The 23246-nt window shown below is 50.6% G+C and overlaps 1 protein-coding gene across 1 annotated transcript in view; it reads left to right on the forward strand.

Moving 5' to 3' along the window:
• LOC123750013 (uncharacterized) overlaps nucleotides 1-23246 on the forward strand; it is an 82097-nt gene that overhangs the window by 24082 nt on the left and 34769 nt on the right. Inside the window, exon 2 of the mRNA XM_069313845.1 lies at nucleotides 17187-17232. Coding sequence (XP_069169946.1) covers nucleotides 17187-17232 — 46 coding nt within the window. The remainder of the gene's footprint in view (nucleotides 1-17186; nucleotides 17233-23246) is intronic.

The following is a 23246-nucleotide window of genomic DNA, read 5'->3' on the forward strand; positions in this document are numbered from 1 at the left end:
ACATTTAATATCACACTATATTTTGAGGCCACTCCGCGTATGTACATCAAGGGCGCGTACGCGAGAAGCGCTTTGAGATCGTCGAGGACGACGATGGTAGCGTGCTGACCCATAGGAGGTAAACATAATAGTCATGACGCTAGAGCACAATAATTGTACTTTGCTTAACACACAGTATTACTCCTTATATTTCTGTTGCTTGTCACTGTTTCTATCTAATAACGTCGCGTTTTTTAACGGAGTGGCAAGTGGAGAGACCGGGCTGCTTGCTGGATGGTGCAGTAGGAAGATTTGTTAATAGGTCTTGATGGGCGTCTGATGTTTCAGGACTACGCTCACGCACGCCCACATGTATTCACGCACGCCCACCCGCACGCCCACATGCATTCACGCACGCCCACCCGCACGCCCACATGTATTCACGCACGCCCACCCGCACGCCCACATGCATTCACGCACGCCCACCCACACGCCCACCCACAAGTCCACCCGCACGCCCACCCGCACGCCCACACACACGTAGTGAATGGCATGAGAGTATGAGAGGTATTCAGTAATGAGTGTCAACATAACTAACTACCAGTTGAGCAGATAATCGCGCTGTGGGAGCAACCGTTTACCACCACAAAACACACCAGCCTGAATTTGTGTGTATTTAACGATTGGAAATTTACATAATACAAGCGTACTGTATCCACCCTCCCCCTACCCCACTCTCCCCCCCCTGTATACACACACACACACACACACACACACACACACACACACACACACACACACACACACACACACACACACACACACACACACACACACACACACACATACACATTTTCATTAATGCATTAGGCAGTGATGTGGTGGAGGCTGACTCCATACACAGTCTCAAATGTAGATATGATAGAGCCCATGCAGTAGGCTCAGGAATCTATACACCAGTTGATTGACAGTTGAGAGGCGGGACCAAAGAGCCAGAGCTCAACCCCCACAAGCACAACTGGGTGAATACAGCCTCCAGGGACCCCACAAGTTCCCTTTTAATTCCGACGTAGGCCACCTAACCCGCTGACGAGGATTGGGAGATTATGGATTGGTCGGCCATATTTGTCAAACGAGCCACTACGATGGTGAACAAGCAATTAGCGGAAGATTTTCTGTTTCAGTCGTTACACCCATAGGCCTACTGCTCACTTAGCAAATTGATTTGTAACTTATCTAGGGGAATAATAAAGATGTGTGAGTGCAGCCTCTCTCCCTCGTCAGGCTGCGAGCAGCCGCGTCTAACAGCCTGGTTGATCAGTCCAGCAACCAGGAGCTAGGCCTGGTCGACGACCGGGCCGCGGGGACGCTAAGCCCCGGAAGCACCTCAAGGTAACCTCAAGGTAACCTCCCTCTCATGTTCTAAGTCATTGTAGCACAGTAAGATAATTTTCATATAACACAGTTGGATGTCATTTACATAAAAGGAAACCTTGAGGTTACCTTGAGGTGCTTCCGGGGCTTAGTGTCCCCGCGGCCCGGTCGTCGACCAGGCCTCCTGGTTGACGAGGACGAAATGATAAAACAAGGCTACAGATACTCTGCAGCTGAGGACACATGCAAGCAGATATATGTATGACAGAAAGACGAGGCGGCCAGCAGCACAGACAACAAGAAAGCAGACAAGCAGAGGCGGCAGAAGAATGATGCCAAGAGGAAACCCAAGAGAGTAAGAGGATGATCTCGTCTTAAGTTTGCGGTCGTGACTCAAGCCTCAGCCATGACCAGGCTCTCAGAAACTGTCCTCCTACGATTGTTAGTTCATTTGTTATCCACTCATATACCCATCCTGGTGATGGTAGTGGAACCCCATACCCATCCTGTGGGTGGTAGTGGACCCCATACCCATCCTGTGGGTGGTAGTGGACCCCATACCCATCCTGGTGATGGTAGTGGACCCCATACCCATCCTGGTGATGGTAGTGGAACCCCATACCCATCCTGTGGGTGGAAGTGGACCCCATACCCATCCTGTGGATGGTAGTGGAACCCCATACCCATCCTGTGGATGGTAGTGGAACCCATACCCATCCTGTGGGTGGTAGTGGACCCCATACCCATCCTGTGGGTGGTAGTGGACCCCATACCCATCCTGTGGATGGTAGTGGAACCCCATACCCATCCTGTGGATGGTAGTGGAACCCCATACCCATCCTGTGGGTGGTAGTGGACCCCATACCCATCCTGTGGATGGTAGTGGAACCCCATACCCATCCTGGGGATGGTAGTGGAACCCATACCCATCCTGTGGGTGGTAGTGGACCCCATACCCATCCTGGGGATGGTAGTGGACCCCATACCCATCCTGTGGGTGGTAGTGGACCCCATACCCATCCTGTGGATGGTAGTGGACCCCATACCCATCCTGTGGGTGGTAGTGGACCCCATACCCATCCTGTGGGTGGTAGTGGACCCCATACCCATCCTGTGGGTGGTAGTGGACCCCATACCCATCCTGTGAGCGGTAGTGGACCCCATACCCATCTTGTGAGAGGTAGTGGACCCCATACCCATCCTGTGGGTGGTAGTGGACCCCATACCCATCCTGTCAGCGGTAGTGGACCCCATACCCATCCTGTGAGCGGTAGTGGAGATAGGTTACAGAGGCACATAATAGGGAGAGAAACAAAGGTTACAGAGGCACATAATAGGGAGAGAAACAAAGGTTACAGTGGCACATAATAGGGAGAGAAACAAAGGTTACAGTGGCACATAATAGGGAGAGAAACAAAGGTTACAGTGGCACATAATAGGGAGAGAAACAAAGGTTACAGTGGCACATAATAGGGAGAGAAACAATGGCCAGACTCGAGAACGACCACAAACACACACAAGTTAATTACCAGCAGAGAGCACTGAACCATTGCCACTATATATCACTTGGAAAGGTTAACGTATAAGATTAGGACAGACAAAGGGAATAGTGCTCTACCAATTGGACGGTCGGGGATTGAACTCAGACCTGCAAGAAGCGAGACCGTCGCTCTAAGTTAAGGAACTTAAATTTGGGGTGAGCCAGCTTCATAATTTGATTAGCCTATGCAAATCATCTCCTTTTGAGGTGGTGGGACACCTTACGAGGTGAGCGGTCCTCCTTAGACATGAACGGTCCTCCTTACGACATGAACGGTCCATACGACGTGAACGGTCCACCTTAGACATGAACGGTCCTCCTTACGACATGAACGGTCCTCCTTACGACATGAACGGTCCTTACGACGTGAACGGTCCTCCTTACGACATGAACGGTCCTTACGACGTGAACGGTCCACCTTAGACATGAACGGTCCTCCTTACGACGTGAACGGTCCTTACGACGTGAACGGTCCTCCTTACGACATGAACGGTCCTTACGACGTGAACGGTCCTCCTTACGACATGAACGGTCCTTACGACGTGAACGGTCCACCTTAGACATGAACGGTCCTCCTTACGACATGAACGAGTCCTTACGACGTGAACGAGTCCTTACGACATGAACGAGTCCACCTTACGACATGAACGATCCTCCTCAGACATGAACGAGTACCTCGGGGCTGCTGCTTGTTGTACTAAACAGCTTCAGGCTGCCGCTGACTCCTGCACCAGTCTCTCCCACTCAGCATCAACAGTGCCAAAACGGTTTCGTTACATAAACGTTTTACTTGGTGAAATATATTTACCAGATGGTGTTGTAATGTTTTACACTTATATGAAACCAGATAATAGACAAGTGAGTGGGAGAGTGAGGAGGAGATGGAGAGAATGAGGTCACGGAAGAGAGGTGAAAGAGAGATGGAAAAGAGAGAGATGTGATGGATGAGATAGACCGGAAATGGGAGGGAGTGATAGAGGGTGGTGGAAAAAGTTGAAGAAATAGAATGAGTGGGGTGAGGGAATGTTGGGGGGGGGGGGGGTACAGATATAAGGAATGTAGGAAAAAGTGTAAGGTGGTGAGGGAGAATGTGTAGGAATTATATGTCTTGCGGCGATGGTTGGGGAGGGGGTAAAGCTGTGATTCTTGTGTAATGTTCGTCTTGAACTGGGGCAGTACGCGTCTTGAACTGGGGCAGTACGCGTCTTGAACTGGGGCAGTACGCGTCTTGAACTGGGGCAGTACGCGTCTTGAACTGGGGGCAGTACGCATCTTGAACTGGGGCAGTACGCGTCTTGAACTGGGGCAGTACGCGTCTTGAACTGGGGGCAGTACGCGTCTTGAACTGGGGGCAGTACGCGTCTTGAACTGGGGCAGTACGCGTCTTGAACTGAGGGGCGGTACGCGTCTTGAACTGGGGCAGTACTCGTCTTGAACTGGGGCAGTACGCGTCTTGAACTGGGGCAGTACGCGTCTTGAACTGGGGCAGTACGCGTCTTGAACTGGGGGCAGTACGCGTCTTGAACTGGGGGCAGTACGCGTCTTGAACTGGGGGCAGTACGCGTCTTGAACTGGGGCAGTACGCGTCTTGAACTGAGGGGCGGTACGCGTCTTGAACTGGGGCAGTACGCGTCTTGAACTGGGGCAGTACTCGTCTTGAACTGGGGCAGTACGCATCTTGAACTGGGGCAGTACTCGTCTTGAACTGGGGCAGTACTCGTCTTGAACTGGGGCAGTACGCGTCTTGAACTGGGGCAGTACGCGTCTTGAACTGGGGGGCAGTACTCGTCTTGAACTGGGGCAGTACGCGTCTTGAACTGGGGCAGTACTCGTCTTGAACTGGGGCAGTACGCGTCTTGAACTGGGGCAGTACGCGTCTTGAACTGGGGCAGTACGCGTCTTGAACTGGGGCAGTACGCGTCTTGAACTGGGGCAGTACTCGTCTTGAACTGGGGCAGTACGCGTCTTGAACTGGGGCAGTACGCGTCTTGAACTGGGGGGCAGTACTCGTCTTGAACTGGGGCAGTACGCGTCTTGAACTGGGACAGTACTCGTCTTGAACTGGGGCAGTACGCGTCTTGAACTGGGGCAGTACGCGTCTTGAACTGGGGGGCAGTACTCGTCTTGAACTGGGGCAGTACGCGTCTTGAACTGGGGCAGTACGCGTCTTGAACTGGGGCAGTACGCGTCTTGAACTGGGGGGGGGGAGCAGTACACGTCTTGAACTGGGAGAGGTAGGCGTCTTAACTCTTGATGAATCGACAGTTGACGACAATGATAAATCACGAATTCAGTTGATGCAAACACTAACACCATTGTCTAGCCAACGAGGGGTCGACCAGTTGACGTAAGGGAAGTGGGTTGATGTAAGAATGGAGGCATAAGTCGACCAATTGATGTAGCAATAGTCGACCAGTTGACATAGCAGCACCGGCAAACCATGGAAGCAAATCGAACACAGGCCTCTGGAGTGTCTGAAAAAGCCATATATACACCCACAAAAGGGCCGTCTCCACCTCGTTCGAATGCAACATTGATTCCCAAATTTCATTTGCTCTAAAGACATCCATCTATGTACAAGCGTTGGCTGAGGTGCATGTATAATATACAGTTTCTTCGGGTATGTGAGTGGGACATACATATGTAGATGTAGGCATAGGAGAGGGGGGTATAAAGATCAGGATTTGTAACTTATATGAAGACAAATGCTTCCTTTCTCCCAGCGGCTGTTATTGAAGTTTTGCGTTTAGGTTTCCTTTCCACCTTAGCTCTCCTCTTCCTTCTCTTTCCCTTCCCTTCCCTCTCCCCTTCTTCCCGCGCCCCTCCCCCCTCTCTTCCCTTTCCCTCTGTAAATTTGTATTGATGGCCATGTTTCCTGCTCTAGGTACCTGTGGTGGTTGGTAGTGGGTGTGGTTGATGTGGGTTGTGAATACTGTGGTTAGTTTTAGTACTTGTGATCATTGTAGGTCATTGTAGGTGGTCTTTGTGATAGCATTGTAATTGTGGTGATTGCTGACGTTGACTATGATTAGTGCGGTTGTTAATAACGCGTGCTTCATGGTTTGTTGTAGTTGATGATATTTGTTCGTTGTTGTGGTAGTAATTGATGTGTTTGTGGTTATCGTGTCGGTGGCGTTAGTAGGGAGGGAGATTATGGCGATATGGGCTTCGTTGCCTAGCACCCGTATGTGGACTTGAGGAGTGAGTTGATAACGTATCTTCACAAGGCGGATCTCGTTAATACTCTACGTTAGTGGTCAGGAACCGCCCACGGTTGAGCTGGGCTGGGTGGGTGTGGCCCTTCTTTCGGGAAAGCTTCATCCAGTGGAGGCGGAGACAAATGGGCAAAATGTTTCTTTCACCCTGATGCCCCTGTTACCTAGCAGTAAATAGGTACCTGAGAGTTAGACAGCTGCTTCGGACTGCTTCCTGGGGGTGGAGGCCTGGTAGAGGACCGAGCCGCGAGGGACATTAAGCCCCGAAATCATCTCAAGATAACCTCAAGAAGATAGCCTGTCTGTCAGGCAGACAAAGACAGACAGACAGACAGACAGACAGACAGACAGACAGACAGACAGACAGACAGACAGACAGACAGACAGACAGACAGACAGACAGACGGGATTGTACCATTAATATATGAAACAATCATGGTAACTCAATTTAAAGCTATCAAAGCATATTACAATTTCCTGCTATGACAAAAACATTGTAGTGGCGGCTACCCGCCCCCAACAATTAGGATCCATATGTTGCCATTTCCCCTGTTTTTGTTTTTTTTATTAATAGTTGCATTTTCATAAAGGAACGATATGGATATTTTATGCAAAAAGTCACAAATGTATGGCTATAATTTGAACGCGAAATGAATTCGATATTCCAAAAGTTTAGGGATAACAGCTTAGTAAATCTATTTTATTTTTGTCCAAACATAGTAATACAATCCTATGATGAGTCTGGATTTCAGTATAAATTGTATAGAAAGTTCCTATTGTATGCTGGAAATCGTATGCTGGAAAATAGTGAAGTTGTCCCCATCAAGAACCTTAGTCACGTCCTGGAAGATCTTAAAGACCACGTTATCATTGAAGTCCATCGCAGCGTGGAAGCTAGCAGCGTATTGGCGAGTCAGGTGGGACTGGACGGCCTCTGGCGCCTGGAAGAAGCAGACGCTGGCTGCTGGAATGCCTCCAGTATATCTCACGCGATGGTGCTGGAAAACTTACAAGAAACGTCCATTTCTGGGAGTCTTAACATCGCAGGGAGAGTCGGGTACATTGCTGACACTTGGATAGTCCCTGGATAGTCCCAGGATAGTCCCTGGATAGCTGAGAAGAGAGGAAAAGATAAGAGAAGGTACGCGTCTGGATCCTGGAAATATATACAGGGCAGGAGTGGAGGGGAATGTCTCCATGTGTGGAGGGTTGGATTCACGCCAAGTTGGCTCTCTGCTGGTTAGGGGTCGTAAGTGATGGTCCTTGAACACCCATCCTGGAACACTGCTTTACCCCTAGGCCACGATAATGGCACCCCAAATAGCTAAGAGCCAGCTGCACGCTAAGAGCTCCCTATACGTGAACATTTTAGGTTATTTGGAAGTGTCTAAAGAGAACTGCACGTAGATGATTATCGTAGATTATCGTAGATCGATCATACAAGCACTTAGACAAGCGAAGGAGACGTGGATAAGACCACGTAAGCTATACCCACGCCACAGCGTGCCTACATAGACACCGTCTTTCAGCTGAGGATAATGACTCGTAAGGAGCTGGCCCGGGTTTGTCTAGTGTCGGCGTTAGTCTTGGATAATGGGTCGCAGTAATTAGGTATATGCCTTGCAGTTCTAAATTAATGACGGGCTAAAAATGCCATTTAGTAAGGAATGCCTGGAGGCTGAGAGAGAGAGAGAGAAGCAGGCAAGGGGTACCTACCTTACCTTACCTTGCAAGGTAGGGTAAGGGTAAGGGCAGGCCAAGTCTAAAGGGCCTACCTGACTACTTCAACAATTCATGCCTTCAACAGCTTGTGTTTTCAATATCTTAACACCTGTTTGGGATTTATATAAATAAACTTTTTCTGCGGATATTTGATCAGCCAGACTGTGATTCATATGTCAGCACGGGAGACATCTCCCGTCACGCAGGGTGCAGTCGCACCTCCACAGTTCTCCAGTATCATCTCTTGATACTGGTAATGGCTCAAAAGGGCCACCACTTACGGGCTATTCATGCCCGTGGCACCTTTTGGGTGGCTTAATCTTCATCAATCAATCAATCATATGTCAGCTGCGAGCAGCCGCGTCAAACAATTTGGTAGACCAGTCCAGCAACTAGGAGGCCTAGTCGAGGACCGGGCCGCGGGGACGCTAAGCCCCGAAACCATTACAAGGTACCTTCATTCCTCAACGCAGCGTAACACACACGTTTATAAGATGTGTAGATGATATTGCGTCATCCGTTAATGCGTGCGCGCGCATGGGAAGGAACGCTTACAGACGGTGTGTCAACATGGAGCTTGGCTCGCCTTGAACCCGAGTGTACATAGCCGAACCTTAAGACTTGGGGCGGGGGTCGAGACATCCTAAGTCACGCTAGCAAACAGCTAAAGGTCTCTCAAGACACCACTCCTTGTAACACAGTCGGTGTTCAACTTCTCTTGAGGTTATCTTGAGATGATTTCGGGGCTTTAGTGTCCCCGCGGCCCGGTCCTCGACCAGGCCTCCACCCCCAGGAAGCACCCCGTGACAGCTGACTAACACCCAGGTACCTATTTTACTGCTAGGTAACAGGGGCATAGGGTGAAAGAAACTCTGCCCATTGTTTCTCACCGGCGCCTGGGATCGAACCCAGAACCACAGGATCACAAGTCCAGCGTGCTGTCCGCTCGGCCGACCGGCTCCGTAGTAACATTATTGAAAGGAAGTAGCAGCAGGTGGCTTTATGCTGGTGGAAGGAAGATTATGTTGTCTTGTCCTCTTAATTGTGAGTAAACACTGTTCGCTACAGTATTAGAATGGACGAGTATTTCCCTACTGGGAGTGAGAGCGGCAGAATATGGAGAGAGAGAGACGTTAGCTTTTCTATCCCCCGACTTGATGGGAACAAATGGCAGCAGTTGTGTATGAGCAGCTGCCCCCTCGATATATACCGTCATGGGTCTCCTCTGGGTCTTCTTGCAACCTTTTTTTGTGTATTTTTCCTTTGTCTATCATACCCTGTCTCTGTTCCCGTGTTCTCTTACCGTCTCTCCTCTCGTCTTCCCTTCCCGTGTGTGTCTAGCCCTTCCCGTCTCTCCTCTTACCCTTTCCCGTCTCTCCTCTTACCCTTTCCCGTCTCTCCTCTTACCCTTTCCCGTCTCTCCTCTTACCCTTTCCCGTCTCTCCTCTTACCCTTTCCCGTCTCTCCTCTTACCCTTTCCCGTCTCTCCTCTTACTCTTTTCCGTCTCTCCTCTTACTCTTTCCCGTCTCTCCTCTTACCCTTTCCCGTCTCTCCTCTTACCCTTTCCCGTCTCTCCTCTTACCCTTTCCCGTCTCTCCTCTTACCCTTTCCCGTCTCTCCTCTTACCCTTTCCCGTCTCTCCTCTTACCCTTTCCCGTCTCTCCTCTTACTCTTTCCCGTCTCTCCTCTTACTCTTTCCCGGCTCTCCTCTTACCCTTTCCCGTCTCTCCTCTTACCCTTTCCCGTCTCTCCTCTTACCCTTTCCCGTCTCTCCTCTTACCCTTTCTCGTCTCTCCTCTTACCCTTTCTCGTCTCTCCTCTTACCCTTTCCCGTCAGTCCTCTTCCCTCGTGCTTGTAACCATCTGGTGAGAAAGGTTTTCATGCCAGGAGATTTACTGTGTGTGGGGGCGAGTCGAGGGGGAGGTAAGGGTTGGGGGCTGGCGGTCCGGGACCACAGAGGACACTCTTGTGTAAGACTTTGATCTGCTCTTGTCCTCACCGCCCGCCCCGTGTCCTGGGCCCGTGGCCGCGTGCGTGGCTCTTGTGGGTGTCACTGGTTAGCCCCCTGGTTGATACCTGGTTGGTGGGGTTCTGGGAGTTCTTCTACTCCCCAAGCCCGGCCCGTGGCCAGGCCCCTGGTTGATACCTGGTTGATACCTGGTTGATGGGGTTCTGGGAGTTCTTCTACTCCCCAAGCCCGGCCCGTGGCCAGGCCCCTAGTTGATACCTGCTTGATGGGGTTCTGGGAGTTGTTCTACTGCCCAAGCCCGGCCCGAGGCCAGGCTTGACTTGTGAGAGTTTGGTCCACCAGGCTGTTGCTTGGAGCGGCCCGCAGGCCCACATACCCACCGTTGTGTGGTGGGTGTTCGGCTCGTTAGACCTGTGGAACGCGGCTTAAGTCTGGTGAATGGAAAGTGTGTGTGTGTGATATATTGAATTACGGAATCCTCATCCTCTCTGGGATGTTGTTCGAGTGTCTTAAAGCCTTCTGTTTTGTTATCTAGCGATAACATACTTGGATACATCTGCATGTATACCGTCTCTGGAGACTTGGAACCAGCTGCTCTCCGGTGCGGATAACCGACAAAGGATTCATCTGAAGCTGGATCTAAAGATTACACAATTTTTATGTGGAAGTGGAATTTGAAATTCCAAGTAGTATTCCGGACTGCACTTTGATGTTATTCCTCCTCCTCACAACACGAGGAACACTACTTGCGATCACCTGGCGAATTATTCTCCTCCTTCTCCACCACTGTGAGCTGGGAGGAGTGGTGCACCGTGGGAGGAGGAGCGGTGGACCGTGGGAGGAGGAGCGGTGGACCGTGGGAGGAGCGGTGGACCGTGGGAGGAGTGGTGGACCGTGGGAGGAGTGGTGCACCGTGGGAGGAGTGGTGCACCGTGGGAGGAGGAGCGGTGCACCGTGGGAGGAGTGGTGCACCGTGGGAGGAGTGGTGCACCGTGGGAGGAGCGGTGCACCGTGGGAGGAGCGGTGGACCGTGGGAGGAGTGGTGCACCGTGGGAGGAGCGGTGCACCGTGGGAGGAGTGGTGGACCGTGGGAGGAGCGGTGCACCGTGGGAGGAGCGGTGCACCGTGGGAGGAGTGGTGGACCGTGGGAGGAGTGGTGGACCGTGGGAGGAGTGGTGGACCGTGGGAGGAGTGGTGGACCGTGGGAGGAGTGGTGGACCGTGGGAGGAGTGGTGCACCGTGGGAGGAGTGGTGCACCGTGGGAGGAGTGGTGGACCGTGGGAGGAGCGGTGCACCGTGGGAGGAGTGGTGGACCGTGGGAGGAGCGGTGCACCGTGGGAGGAGTGGTGCACCGTGGGAGGAGCGGTGCACCGTGGGAGGAGCGGTGCACCGTGGGAGGAGTGGTGGACCGTGGGAGGAGCGGTGCACCGTGGGAGGAGTGGTGGACCGTGGGAGGAGCGGTGCACCGTGGGAGGAGCGGTGCACCGTGGGAGGAGTGGTGCACCGTGGGAGGAGCGGTGCACCGTGGGAGGAGCGGTGCACCGTGGGAGGAGTGGTGCACCGTGGGAGGAGCGGTGCACCGTGGGAGGAGCGGTGCACCGTGGGAGGAGTGGTGCACCGTGGGAGGAGTGGTGCACCGTGGGAGGAGTGGTGCACCGTGGGAGAAGGAGCGGTGGACCGTTTTTTATTATTATTATTTTCTACCACAGACGTGGCCGGACATTTACAATGCTAACCAGCATATACACATTTTCTTCTGTCCTCCATGGACAGGGTTAGAGATGTGTTAAACATATAGTTCAGGGATTTATTGACCAATCAACCACAGAAGGTGATTCGGTACTTTTAAAATGCTAAGCTAACCTACATACGTAAATACATAGATACACAGATTTACGTATGCCCTACATAAAGTGTTCGAAGTGTCACTAATGTGCATTTACAAAGGTGAAATGCAATTTGAGCGGACCGTTGAAAGAGGCAGCCTCATATAATCTGCCAATTTTAAAGAGCGATTGTAACTACCATAATCTTGTAGCCGGTTGTATGGCTACAGACGTACAAGCACTGCAGGAATATATCAAAGATCAATTTATCTACTTTAAAATAGTAATTTGTTAGGGGACATGTAAATCATGCCAAGCGGTGTGTTAGCCTATTCTTACTAATTGTATTAGAGTTCCAATCCATTCTTCAAGATACCATTCATTCCTAGATACCACTAGGAATTCAAGATACCAATCATTCTTCAAGATAGCAGTCTATATAGCAACAGAGAGGCTTATGCACAAGCTGTGTACTGTTCAATCCATCATTTCATATGTATGTGTTGTACTATTGAACTTACTATCATATACAACAAATTAAAAAAACATTTACTAAAAGCAATCACAAGAAAAGTAAAAGCACTTATGAGACTTACAAACACTACATAAACATCAGGTCTAGGATATGTTTGGTCTAAGATTACTTATAAGACTTAGGATTAAATTGTGTTAACTTTTGTTAGTAGTAACTTAAAGTAAAATGTGGATTGCAATCTGGATGCAACGCCATATGGTTATCTTGAGATATCTTGAGAGGATTTCGGGGCTTTAGTGTCCCCGCGGCCCGGTCCTCGACCAGGCCTCCACCCCCAGGAAGCAGCCCGTGACAGCTGACTTAACACCCAGGTACCTATTTTACTGCTAGGTAACAGGGGCATAGGATGAAAGAAACTCTGCCCATTGTTTCTCGCCGGCGCCTGGGATCGAACCCAGGATCACAAGTCCAGCGTGCTGTCCACTCGGCCGACCGGCTTCCTATGGAGGGATGGTGCACACACCTGTCGTGTTACATTACATTATGTCATTGAAAATCATAGTGAAAATCACTGGCGCATGATGATCGACCAATGTCCTGGGGCCAGATTCACGAAGCAGTTACGCAAGTACTTACGAACGTGTACATCTTTCCTCAATCTTTGACGGCTTTGGTTACATTTATTAAACAGTTTACAAGCATGAAAACTTGCCAATCAACTGTTGTTATCGTTATAAACAGCCTCCTGGTGCTTTGGAGCTCATTAACTGTTTAATAATTGTAAACAAAGCCGCCAAAGATTGAGAAAAGATGTACTGGTTCGTAAGTGCTTGCGTAACTACTTCGTGAATCTGGCCCCAGGTTGCTACCAGACGGGTCTAATGTACATAGCGGTACTGACCTTTAGCGATACCATGACAATCTGTGTGTGGTAGGAGGTCACAAACACAGCCCTCGCCCCCTCCCTCTGGCGGTCACGGAGGGCTCATACCTGCCACGGCGTGTCCTGGGATAGGTAGCAAGGGACGGCGAGGGCAGGAAGTGGATAGAGAGGCGGGGTGGGGGGATGTGATCCTTGTCGCGTGGCCTTATACTTCCATGTGGGTCCTCGAGTTACGTCGTGCCGCTCCCCCGCGGTGTGGGGGGTCTAGGTGCTACTCAAGGCTAGCTCACCCTTGTACTTGGCTTACTCAGGCCTGGTTCACCCTCCACAAGGCCTGGCCCGCCCCGCACGCTCAAGCGCTCCATGTTATATTCATACTCGTGTGTATGGCCCACGAGGGCGGTCGGGAGTAATAATTTTACCACATGTAAAGTGTTTGTAAGTTGGCGCCCAGCGGTGTGTGTGTGTGTGCGTGTGTGTGTGCGCGTGCGTTTGTGTGCGTGCGTGCGTGCATACTCACCTAGTAGTGCTTGCGGGGGTTGAGCTCTGCTCTTTCGGCCCACCTCTCAACTGTCAATCAGTCAACTGTTACTAACTACTAATTTTTTTCCACATACACACATATCCAGGAAGCAGCCCGTAACAGCTGACTAACTCCCAGGTACCTATTTACTGCTAGGTAACAGAGGCATCAGAGTGAAAGAAACTGTCCATTTTTTGCCATCACCGGGGATCGAACCCGGACCCTAGGATTACGAGTCCAGAGCGAGTCGGATTACGAGTCCACTCAGCTATCAGGCTGTGTGCGTGCGTGCGTGCGGGGTTAGAGTTTCAGTGACTGGACCCGTCTCTTTCGGTCCATTCCGTAGTTGGTCTATATCAACTTGTTCTTTATTTCGCCTATAGTTAACATTGGCCATCCTCAGTGATGAGGATTCGAACCTACGTCCGGGATGATCCCAGACGCGCCTAAGTCGACTGCGCCACGACATTTCTGTGGCTTCTGTGTCGATACATCCTTGTTCACCTTACCCAGTCGGGAGCCGGTCGGCCGAGCGGACAGCACGCTGGACTGTGATCCTGGGTTCGATCCCGGGCGCCGGCGAGAAACAATAAGCAGAGTTTCTTTCACCCTATGCCCCTGTTACCTAGCAGTAAAATAGGTACCTGGGTGTTAGTCAGCTGTCACGGGCTGCTTCCTGGGGGTGGAGGTCTGGTCGAGGACCGGGTCGCGGGGACACTAAAAAGCCCCGAAATCATCTCAAGATAACCACAAGATCATCTCAAGATAACCCACAGCTGCGTTTTCCCCGCGTGTAGAGATGTACCCAGGTGACAAAAACCTGGGCACATCTCGATGTCTGAAGAACCTAGATCGAAATTCTTGTCTCTCAGCTCTTGAACTCGTCTGGGAGCTGTCTTGTGAATTCTCTAAGTTTCTCTGCGTGCTTGGGTACATGGTTCGCCTTCTGCCTTGAGAGGGCTCTGGGGGTCTGTATCTCTGACCACGCCTCTTGCTGGACCGGCTCTGTGTGTGTCCAGCCACTGTGGTTGGCTGGGAGTAGCTGTATCCAGTGTCTAACTGGGAGTAGCTGTATCCAGTGTCTGGCTGGGAGTAGCTGTATCCAGTGGCTGGCTGGGAGTAGCTGTATCCACCATGTATCCTGACAGGAAGTAGTTACACATACACGTTTCATCCAAACACCATATTACAGATGATTGGTGCTGAGGTGCAAAATATTACTTCACATTGTAAAGGTTCCTCTTAACTGATAAGTCGCATCCTGTTGCTAATCCTTGTTCTGTTGTGGGTGAGTTAGTGTGGGTAAGAGTTTCCTCACGTGAGAGGGTGACGGGTGAGGAGGGAAGGAGATGCAAGAGGATGAGGAGATTAGGGACAAGGATAGGGATATGAGTAAGGAAGGGAGATTGGGGATAAGGATGGATAAGAATCCTTTTCATCCCTATCCCTGTTGTAGGAATTGGGAGATGGGAATAAGGATAGGAAGATTAGGGATAAGGTTGATGAGATTGGGGATAAGGTTGAGATTGGGGGTAAGATTTAGGAGATTGGGGATAAGGTTGAGAAGATTGGGGATAAGAATGGGAATGAAAAGATAGAAATTAACGTGTACTCACCTATATGTGCTTACCCCCCCCTATATGTTTATATATGGAACGAGATATAGCTCCTGGTCCCCAGCCTATCAGCGGACGGCTGGGGTTACCAGGGGATCGCCATAGGCTGTCTTACTTGTATCTGATTCCCGTGTATATAAAGGTTGCTTCCGCTCCTTGACGTATATGGCTGATGTGAGTATTCAGTTCCCCCCTGTGTGTGTATGTATTTCCGCGCCCCTGGTCCCCTTGTTCCCCTTCCTTAGCTGTGTTTTCCCCTTGTCCTGGTCTTATAGTTTTGTCTTATCTCTCACGTTCTGTATCTTTGTTCATTCGACCGGCAGTTGTCCTGTTACTCCCCCTCTCTCTCTCTCTTGTTCTGTTACTCCCCCCCCCCTCTCTCTCTTGTTCTGTTACTACCCCTCTCCCTCGTTCTGTTACCTTGCCTCTTCGTTATTCTTTCACTGTTATGAACAACTATGAACAACTTTGTCCACCTTGACTATAGCACATGTGATATCATGTGGTGGCATGCGCCTGTCTATCTCATGCGTGAGTGTGCATGAGTGAATGTATTGTACTTTGAATACAATATACAAAATATTAATAGCTGTATCAACTATAATAAACGCATGGAAAGCTCGTTCAACCAATACCAACTTTACAGTGACTATTTTCCCCAGCTTTATTTTTGCATATATAAGCACCCTCTGAAATTTATATATTAATGTTTTTCAATAGAACGCGAGGGTGAACAGCAGCAATGAAAAGGATTGCCAATTATTTCGCTTACACAATGAACGTGGCCGTTGACCAGAGGCAATGGTTGGAATGTTTGGACCTGTCGGGGTTTGTGTTCGGTGTAGCAGGGTTGGGAGAGGCTGGATGGAAGAGTTGAGTATGGTATCCAGGAGGCCTGGTCGACGACCGGGCCGCGGGAACGCTAAGCCCCGGAAGCACCTCAAGGTAACCTCAAGGTATGGTATATTAGCTTGTACTCACTCAGGGATCAACCATGGCCTCTCGTCTTTTAATAAACTGGTCTATGTGTTCCAATAGTTGTTATATCTCGGGTATTTTGCTTTTGAACACGGTTATTCGTCTCGGGTTGTGAGTGGTCATTCAAGATATAAGTCAGTGGAGGGTTATTAACTTGGAATTCTATTTCTTTGACTATGGTTTGGAGTTCTTGGAGGTCTGGTTGATACCTGGTTGATGGGGTTCTGGGAGTTTTCTACTTCACAAGCCCGGCCCGAGGCCAGGCTTGACTTGTGAGAGTTTGGTCCACCAGGCTGTTGCTTGGAGAGGCCCGCAAGCCCACATACCCACCACAGCCTGGTTGGTCCGGCACTCCTTGGAGGAAATGATCTAGCTTTCTCTTGAAGATGTCCACGGATGTTCCAGTTTATATGTTCCTATTTTCTGGTGTTATTGGGTGTTCACTGTTCCCACCATTCTCTCATACAACCCGCCATGCTGTGGTGCTCTCGGTGGCATGAATTACCAGCAGCACTGTCTGTGATGTAAGGCAGTATGAACGACTAGATGATTCCAGATCTGCCTCATACATGTCTCACCTGCCGCCACGTTGGAACTGTATGTGTGTAATCTGTGACGATTCATTTTTAATGTTGGCTCCGATTAGCTTGGAGGCCTGGTCGACGACCGGGCCGCGGGGACACTAAGCCCCGGAAGCACCTCAACGATTAACTTGTTATATTTGCGATAAGAGAGAAAAAATGTCTTCGAAATTGAACAATGATTATACTGAAAGTAGTTAATGCAAGTAGTTTAAGATCTGCACACAGCTAATGTAATCTTCAGTGGTTTTTAAGAGTCATTCAAGTCAAGAGTCAGTTATCCCACAGTTAATGGGCCTCTAAGAATGCTTGTTTAGGATTCTTGTCTTCACTGTAACATATCACATTGTTGCTATTGATGAATTAATCGCTTGTGTTTTCTAATTGATGTAATAACCTATGTGACTCTCCATCCTAATTTCATATATCTGTTGTTGATCCAGTGAGACTTTTACTGCTGGCAAAGAGTGTGAGTTACTAATGTTGTTCTCTTCCCTTTACAGTGGAAACAACGCTGGGCTGTGCTGGACAAGATGTCTCCTGTCGCAGGTACGGTACTCGATCCCCCTATACCCCCTTCACCCCATCAACCACCCTCAACCACCCCCCCCTCCCATCTTCATATTGCCCTCATTAAAAACTAATCTATATATTTGAGAGAATGTCTGGGGTTGTAGGCCAGATGCTTACGGCTAACCTCTTTCAGGTCTCATACCCCACAGATCTGCAAAGAGGCTAGCCACAAATGGCCACAGAGCAGTCACTTTGCAGGGTGACTGCTCTGGGGTACGGGACGGACATGGGCTGGTCGGAGTCGGTCCTATTGGTCAAGAGGGAGTCCAGTTCCCACCACGTAATCGGTGGCTGGCCCAGTCGCTAGATTTCTTCACGAGAAAACGATGAAGGGAGAGATTTGGAGAAAGGGGGAGAAGGAGAATTTTGTGAAGAAAGGTGGAGAGGAGACAGGAAGAGAAGGTTGTGGAGAGTCTTCTTAAAGATGACATATTGTGTTTCAGAGCTGCTTAGGCCTATATTGTAAGTGTTAAACTTTAGTGAGAAGATCTGGCATCATCATAATTACCGTGGGCCTGACAGCTGAGTGGACAGCGCTTCGGATTCGTAGTCCTGAGGTTCCGGGTTCGATCCCCGGTGGAGGCGGAAACAAATGGGCAAAATGTTTCTTTCACCCTGATACCCTTGTTACCTAGCAGTAAATGGGAGTTAGACAGCTGCTTCGGGGGGGGGGGTAACAAAAAAGGAGGCCTGGTCGAGGACCGGGCCCCGGGAACGCTAAGCCCCGAAATCATCTCAAGATAGCGAAGATCATAGATGTGTTCACTACCACCACATTATTGCCCTCTCTCTCCTCTTCTACACCCCCCCCCCCCTGCCCTCCTTCCTTATCTCCTACCTCCTCTTATTCTATCCCATCTTCTCTCCAATTCAATCTTCTTCAACTTTTTCACTTTTTCCCTCTGTACCTTCTCATCTCTTCCTTCTAACTTTTTCTTCATCTCCCTCTCCGTTCCCCACCCCCTCTCCCTCATTATCCTCTCTCCTCCTTCCTTCCACATTCAACTCTCTCCATCTCCTCTCACCCCCTTGACACCCTCCTCCATCTCCTTACTCCCTCCCTTTCTCTCCTTACTCACTCCCTCTTGCTCCGTACTCCTTCCCCCTCTCTCCCTATTCTCTCTCTCTCTCTCTACTCTCTCTATTCTCTGTCTCTCTCTCTCTCTCTCTCTCTCTCTTTCTCTCTCTCTCTCTCTCTCTCTCTCTCTCTCTCTCTCTCTCTCTCTCTCTCTCTCTCTCTCTCTCTCTCTCTCTCTCTCTCTCTCTCTCTCTCTCTCCCCCCCCCCCCCCTCCCCCCCTCTCCCTCCCTCCCTCCCTCCCTCCCTCCCTCCCTCCCTCCCTCCCTCCCCCCTCTCCCTCCTCCCCCCCTCCCCCCACCCCCTCCTCCCTCCCTCCCCCTCCCTCCCTCCCCTCCCTCTCTCCCCCCCCTCTCTCCCCCCTCCCTCTCTCCCCCCCCTCCCTCCCACCCCCCCTCCCCTGGCAGCAGCAGCAGCAAGATGAATCTGGTCCAAACCCAACTTTTACAAACTTACAAACGAGCAGCTAAAGTAAACGTAACTCACAACTTAAGTAGTGAGAAAAAGTTTGAAAAAAGTATATTTGTAAATTTCCTTTTTGGTTTTGTTGCTGTGTTGTTCTTTATAGTTTGAAATATAATGACTCCCGACTCCCTCATTTGCTTGGCGTGCCTTAAGACCGGAGCCGGTCGGCCGAGCGGACAGCACGCTGGACTTGTGATCCTGTGGTCCTGGATTCGATCCCAGGCGCCGGCGAGAAACAATGGGCAGAGTTTCTTTCACCCTATGCCCCTGTTATCTAGCAGTAAAAATAGGTACCTGGGTGTTAGTCAGCTGTCACGGGCTGCTTCCTGGGGGGTGGAGGCCTGGTCGAGGACCGGGCCGCGGGACACTAAAGCCCCGGAATCATCTCAAGATAACCTCATGATAACACTATGGAGGGAAATGGCCACCTTATATAACTTTGGGTGATTTTGGAGGTAACGGGCCCTTTTGTGCAGAAAAAAAGGGCTTATGAAGTCCCTTTTCTGCACAAAAGGATAAGAGTCGGACTTAAAGCATTACATTATTTATTAAGTCCTTTAGCCCTGTTGAGCCACAGAGCTTGTCCCCTCTGGTTGATGTCTTCCTCTTGAGACACTGGGCAAAGATTGTAAATCTCCACACAAATGTTTGATATATTTTTTTCGTTATATAGCGCCAATGACCTTGTGGTCACAGCGCCAGATTAATCACGCGTCAACTTTTCGTATAGTGTTATGACCTTGCATTGTTTGGGTTGAAGTCTAGTAACCATTCGTCCTCTCACGCTTGCGACAATCTAGGCCGAAGATTTCCTAGAGCATCATCTTCTTGAGGTTATCTTGAGATGATTTCGGGGCTTTTTAGTGTCCCCGCGGCCCGGTCCTCGACCAGGCCTCCACCCCCAGGAAGCAGCCCGTGACAGCTGACCAACACCCAGGTACCTATTTTACTGCTAGGTAACAGGGGCATAGGGTGAAAGAAACTCTGCCGGCGCCTGGGATCGAACCCAGAACCACAGGATCACAAGTCCAGCGTGCTGTCCGCTCGGCCGACCGGCAACTTTTTTCAATCATGCAGACATTGTTCGTCATCATTCTCATCAACGTTGCATTATGTGAAAATAGCAACAAGAAAGAGTATATAGTTTGTTGACCAGACCACACACTAGAAGTTGAAGGGACGACGACGTTTCGGTCCGTCCTGGACCATTCTCAAGTTGATTGTCGACCATTCGACAATCAACTTGAGAATGGTCCAGGACGGACCGAAACGTCGTCGTCCCTTCAACTTCTAGTGTTGTCTGGTCAACATACTTAAGCCACGTTATTGTGACTCATCGCCAGTATATAGTTTATCAGTCATGTAATTGACCATTATTAAAAGTTGTATAAATCTTTACACATATCTTTACGGGACTCTGCTAGTGATATTCCTCTGTGTGTGTGTGTGTATTTACAGGATCGAGCTGGAAGCTCTTGGGCCCCGCCTTTCTAGCTGTCAGTTTTAATGTTCTGATTCCCGACCAATTAGTTTCTATCATATCTACTACATAGATTTCTCTCACCCCCCCCCCCCCCATGATGCAGCCCGTAGCAGCTATCTAACTCCCAGGTACCTATTTTACTGATAGATGAACAGGGGTTTCAGGTGAAAGAAATTGCAAATTATTTCTGCCTTGCCCTAGACTCGAACCCGGGCCCTTAGGACTATGAACCCCCCCCCCCCTTCCGAGTACTGTTCACACTACCTCGAGACTACTGTGTGCCCGCGCGCGCGCGTGCAAATGTCACTAACTAACCACAGCACCAGCTGGAGCCACCGACCACAGCACCAGCTGGAGCCACCGACCACAGCACCAGCTGGAGCCACCGACCACAGCACCAGCTGGAGCCACCAACCACAGCACCAGCTGGAGCCACCGACCACAGCACCAGCTGGAGCCACCGACCACAGCACCAGCTGGAGCCACCGACCACAGCACCAGCTGGAGCCACCGACCACAGCACCAGCTGGAGCCACCGACCACAGCACCAGCTGGAGCCACCGACCACAGCACCAGCTGGAGCCACCGACCACAGCACCAGCTGGAGCCACCGACCACACCACCAGCTGGAGCCACCGACCACAGCACCAGCTGGAGCCACCGACCACACCACCAGCTGGAGCCACCAACCAGCTGGCCAGTGACTGGCCAACTCTGCGGCTGGAGCTGGTGTCGCCTCCAGAGGGCGGGGAGTTACAGTACTGGCAGGGATAATTAACGGTCCTAACCGGAAGCAGAAGCTGGGGAAACCGGAAATTGAACCGGAAATTCCCTGTAACGCGTATTCTTGCCTCGTACTGGATGTGACGGGGGGGGGGGGGGGGGGGGCGGGGGGAGGGTGGTGGGGAGGTTGGTGGGGAGGGTGGTGGGGAGGGTGGTGGGGGTTACTAGATATGGAGTGCATCTCGTGCCTCTTGTTCGTTACTCTCCATCCCTACCCAGCATCCCTCTCCCTAGCCTCCCCTCTCCCTAGCCTCCCCTCTCCCTAGCCTCCCCTCTCCCTAGCCTCCCTTCTCCCTAGCCTCCCTACTCCCTAGCCCCCTTCTCCCTAGCCTCTCCCTCCCTAGCCTCCCCACTCCCCCCTCCCCACCCCCCATCTTACAGACGGTGATGTAGTCTCCTGGGGACGCTGTTCCAAGGAGTTGTAGTACACCTGTGTGTTGTTCACCCTCCCCGGTCGTCCCTACATACCCTCTCATTGTTCCTAATTGATATGAACGACTTCCCCCGAGGGCGTGAGCTCCTCCACATCAATGTCTGGAGATGATGCAACACTGACGAGGAATGTAAAAACAGAGGAGGACTGTAGAAAGTTACAGGAAGATCTTGACGAACTCTAGGAGTGGGCAAGCAAGTGGTTACTGGAGTTCAACCTAGCAAGTGTAAGGTAGCAAGGAGATGAGAGGTATTTACACCATAAGGGAAAGGCAACCACAAGAATCAGAAAGATAAATATTTGGAAGAGGATTTAATTCCGACAGCAACATCGCCAGCAGTTGGCAAATATAAACACATAACTTAGAACCCTAAATCAGGACTTCGTCAAGGAAATCTACACAATATGTATTTTTTTTGAGAGAGATGTATACAAGAGTTGTTACATTCTTGTAGAGCCACTAGTACGCGTAGCGTTTCGGGCAGGTCCCTGGAATACGATCCCCGCCGCGAAGAATCTTTGTTACAACCAAGTACACATTTTACTGTTGCGTTAAACAGAGGCTACAGTTAAGGAATTGCGGCCAGTAAATCCTCCCCGGCCAGGATACGAACCCATGACAAAGCGCTCGCGGAACGCCAGGCGAGTGTCTTACCACTACACCACGGAGACTGGTATTAGACTAGTACTGGAATATGTAGCACCGGCATGGAATCCCCACCTTGTAAAACATAAAACCAAAACTGAAAAAAATAAAGAGGTTTACAACAAGGTTCGTGCCAGAGCTAAGAGGTAAATGTATAAGGAGAGGCTAATGGAACTAAATCTCATGACACTTGAGGATTGGATAAGCAGAGAAGACATGATCGCAACATACAAGATACCGAGGAATGGACAAGGTTGACAAGGATGGCCTCTTCAAATTAAGAGATAATAGGACAAGAGGACACAGGTCCTCTTGTGTCAAGGCAAGAGATGGTAAGCACTTACTATCTCTTGCTTCTCCCTCAATCTAACTTCTCCATCGGACGGTAGAGCGACGGTCTCGCTTCTTGCAGGTCGGCGTTCAATCCCCGACTGTCCAAGTGGTTGGGCACCATTTCTTTCCCCCGTCCCATCCCAAATCCTTATCCTTACCCCTTCCCAGTGCTATATAGTTGTAATGGCTTGGTGCTTTCCTCCTGATAGTCCCCTTCCCACCACTCCAACCCCTCCCCCCTTCTCTTACTCCCCCACTTCTAACCCCCCCCTATCCCCTCCCCCCTTCTCTTACTCCCCCACTTCTAAACCCCCCTATCCCCTCCCCCCTTCTCTTACTCCCCCACTTCTAAACCCCTCCCCCCTTCTCTTACTCCCCCACTTCTAACCCCCCCCCCCCTATCCCCTCCCCCCTTCTCTTACTCCCCCACTTCTAACCCCTCCCCCTATCCCCTCCCCCCTTCTCTTACTCCCCCACTTCTAAACCCCTCCCCCTTCTCTTACTCCCCCACTTCTAAACCCCCCTATCCCCTCCCCCTTTCTCTTACTCCCCCACTTCTAACCCCCCCTATCCCCTCCCCAATCTTTACAACATTCCCACTCATTCCCATTCTAATCCTCCTCCTCTTCCTCAGACCTCCCATTCCTTCTTGGTGATGGAGACGCGACCTCCTGGGTACACTCTTTAAGTTGAAGTACACCTGCGTCTTATTAATTGTGGTTGAGGCTCACCTGGAGGCTGGTGCAGTGCGGTGGTGGTGGTGGGCCGCGC

This window comes from Procambarus clarkii, chromosome 76 (genome assembly GCF_040958095.1).
Source record: "Procambarus clarkii isolate CNS0578487 chromosome 76, FALCON_Pclarkii_2.0, whole genome shotgun sequence".
Lineage (NCBI taxonomy): Eukaryota > Metazoa > Arthropoda > Malacostraca > Decapoda > Cambaridae > Procambarus > Procambarus clarkii.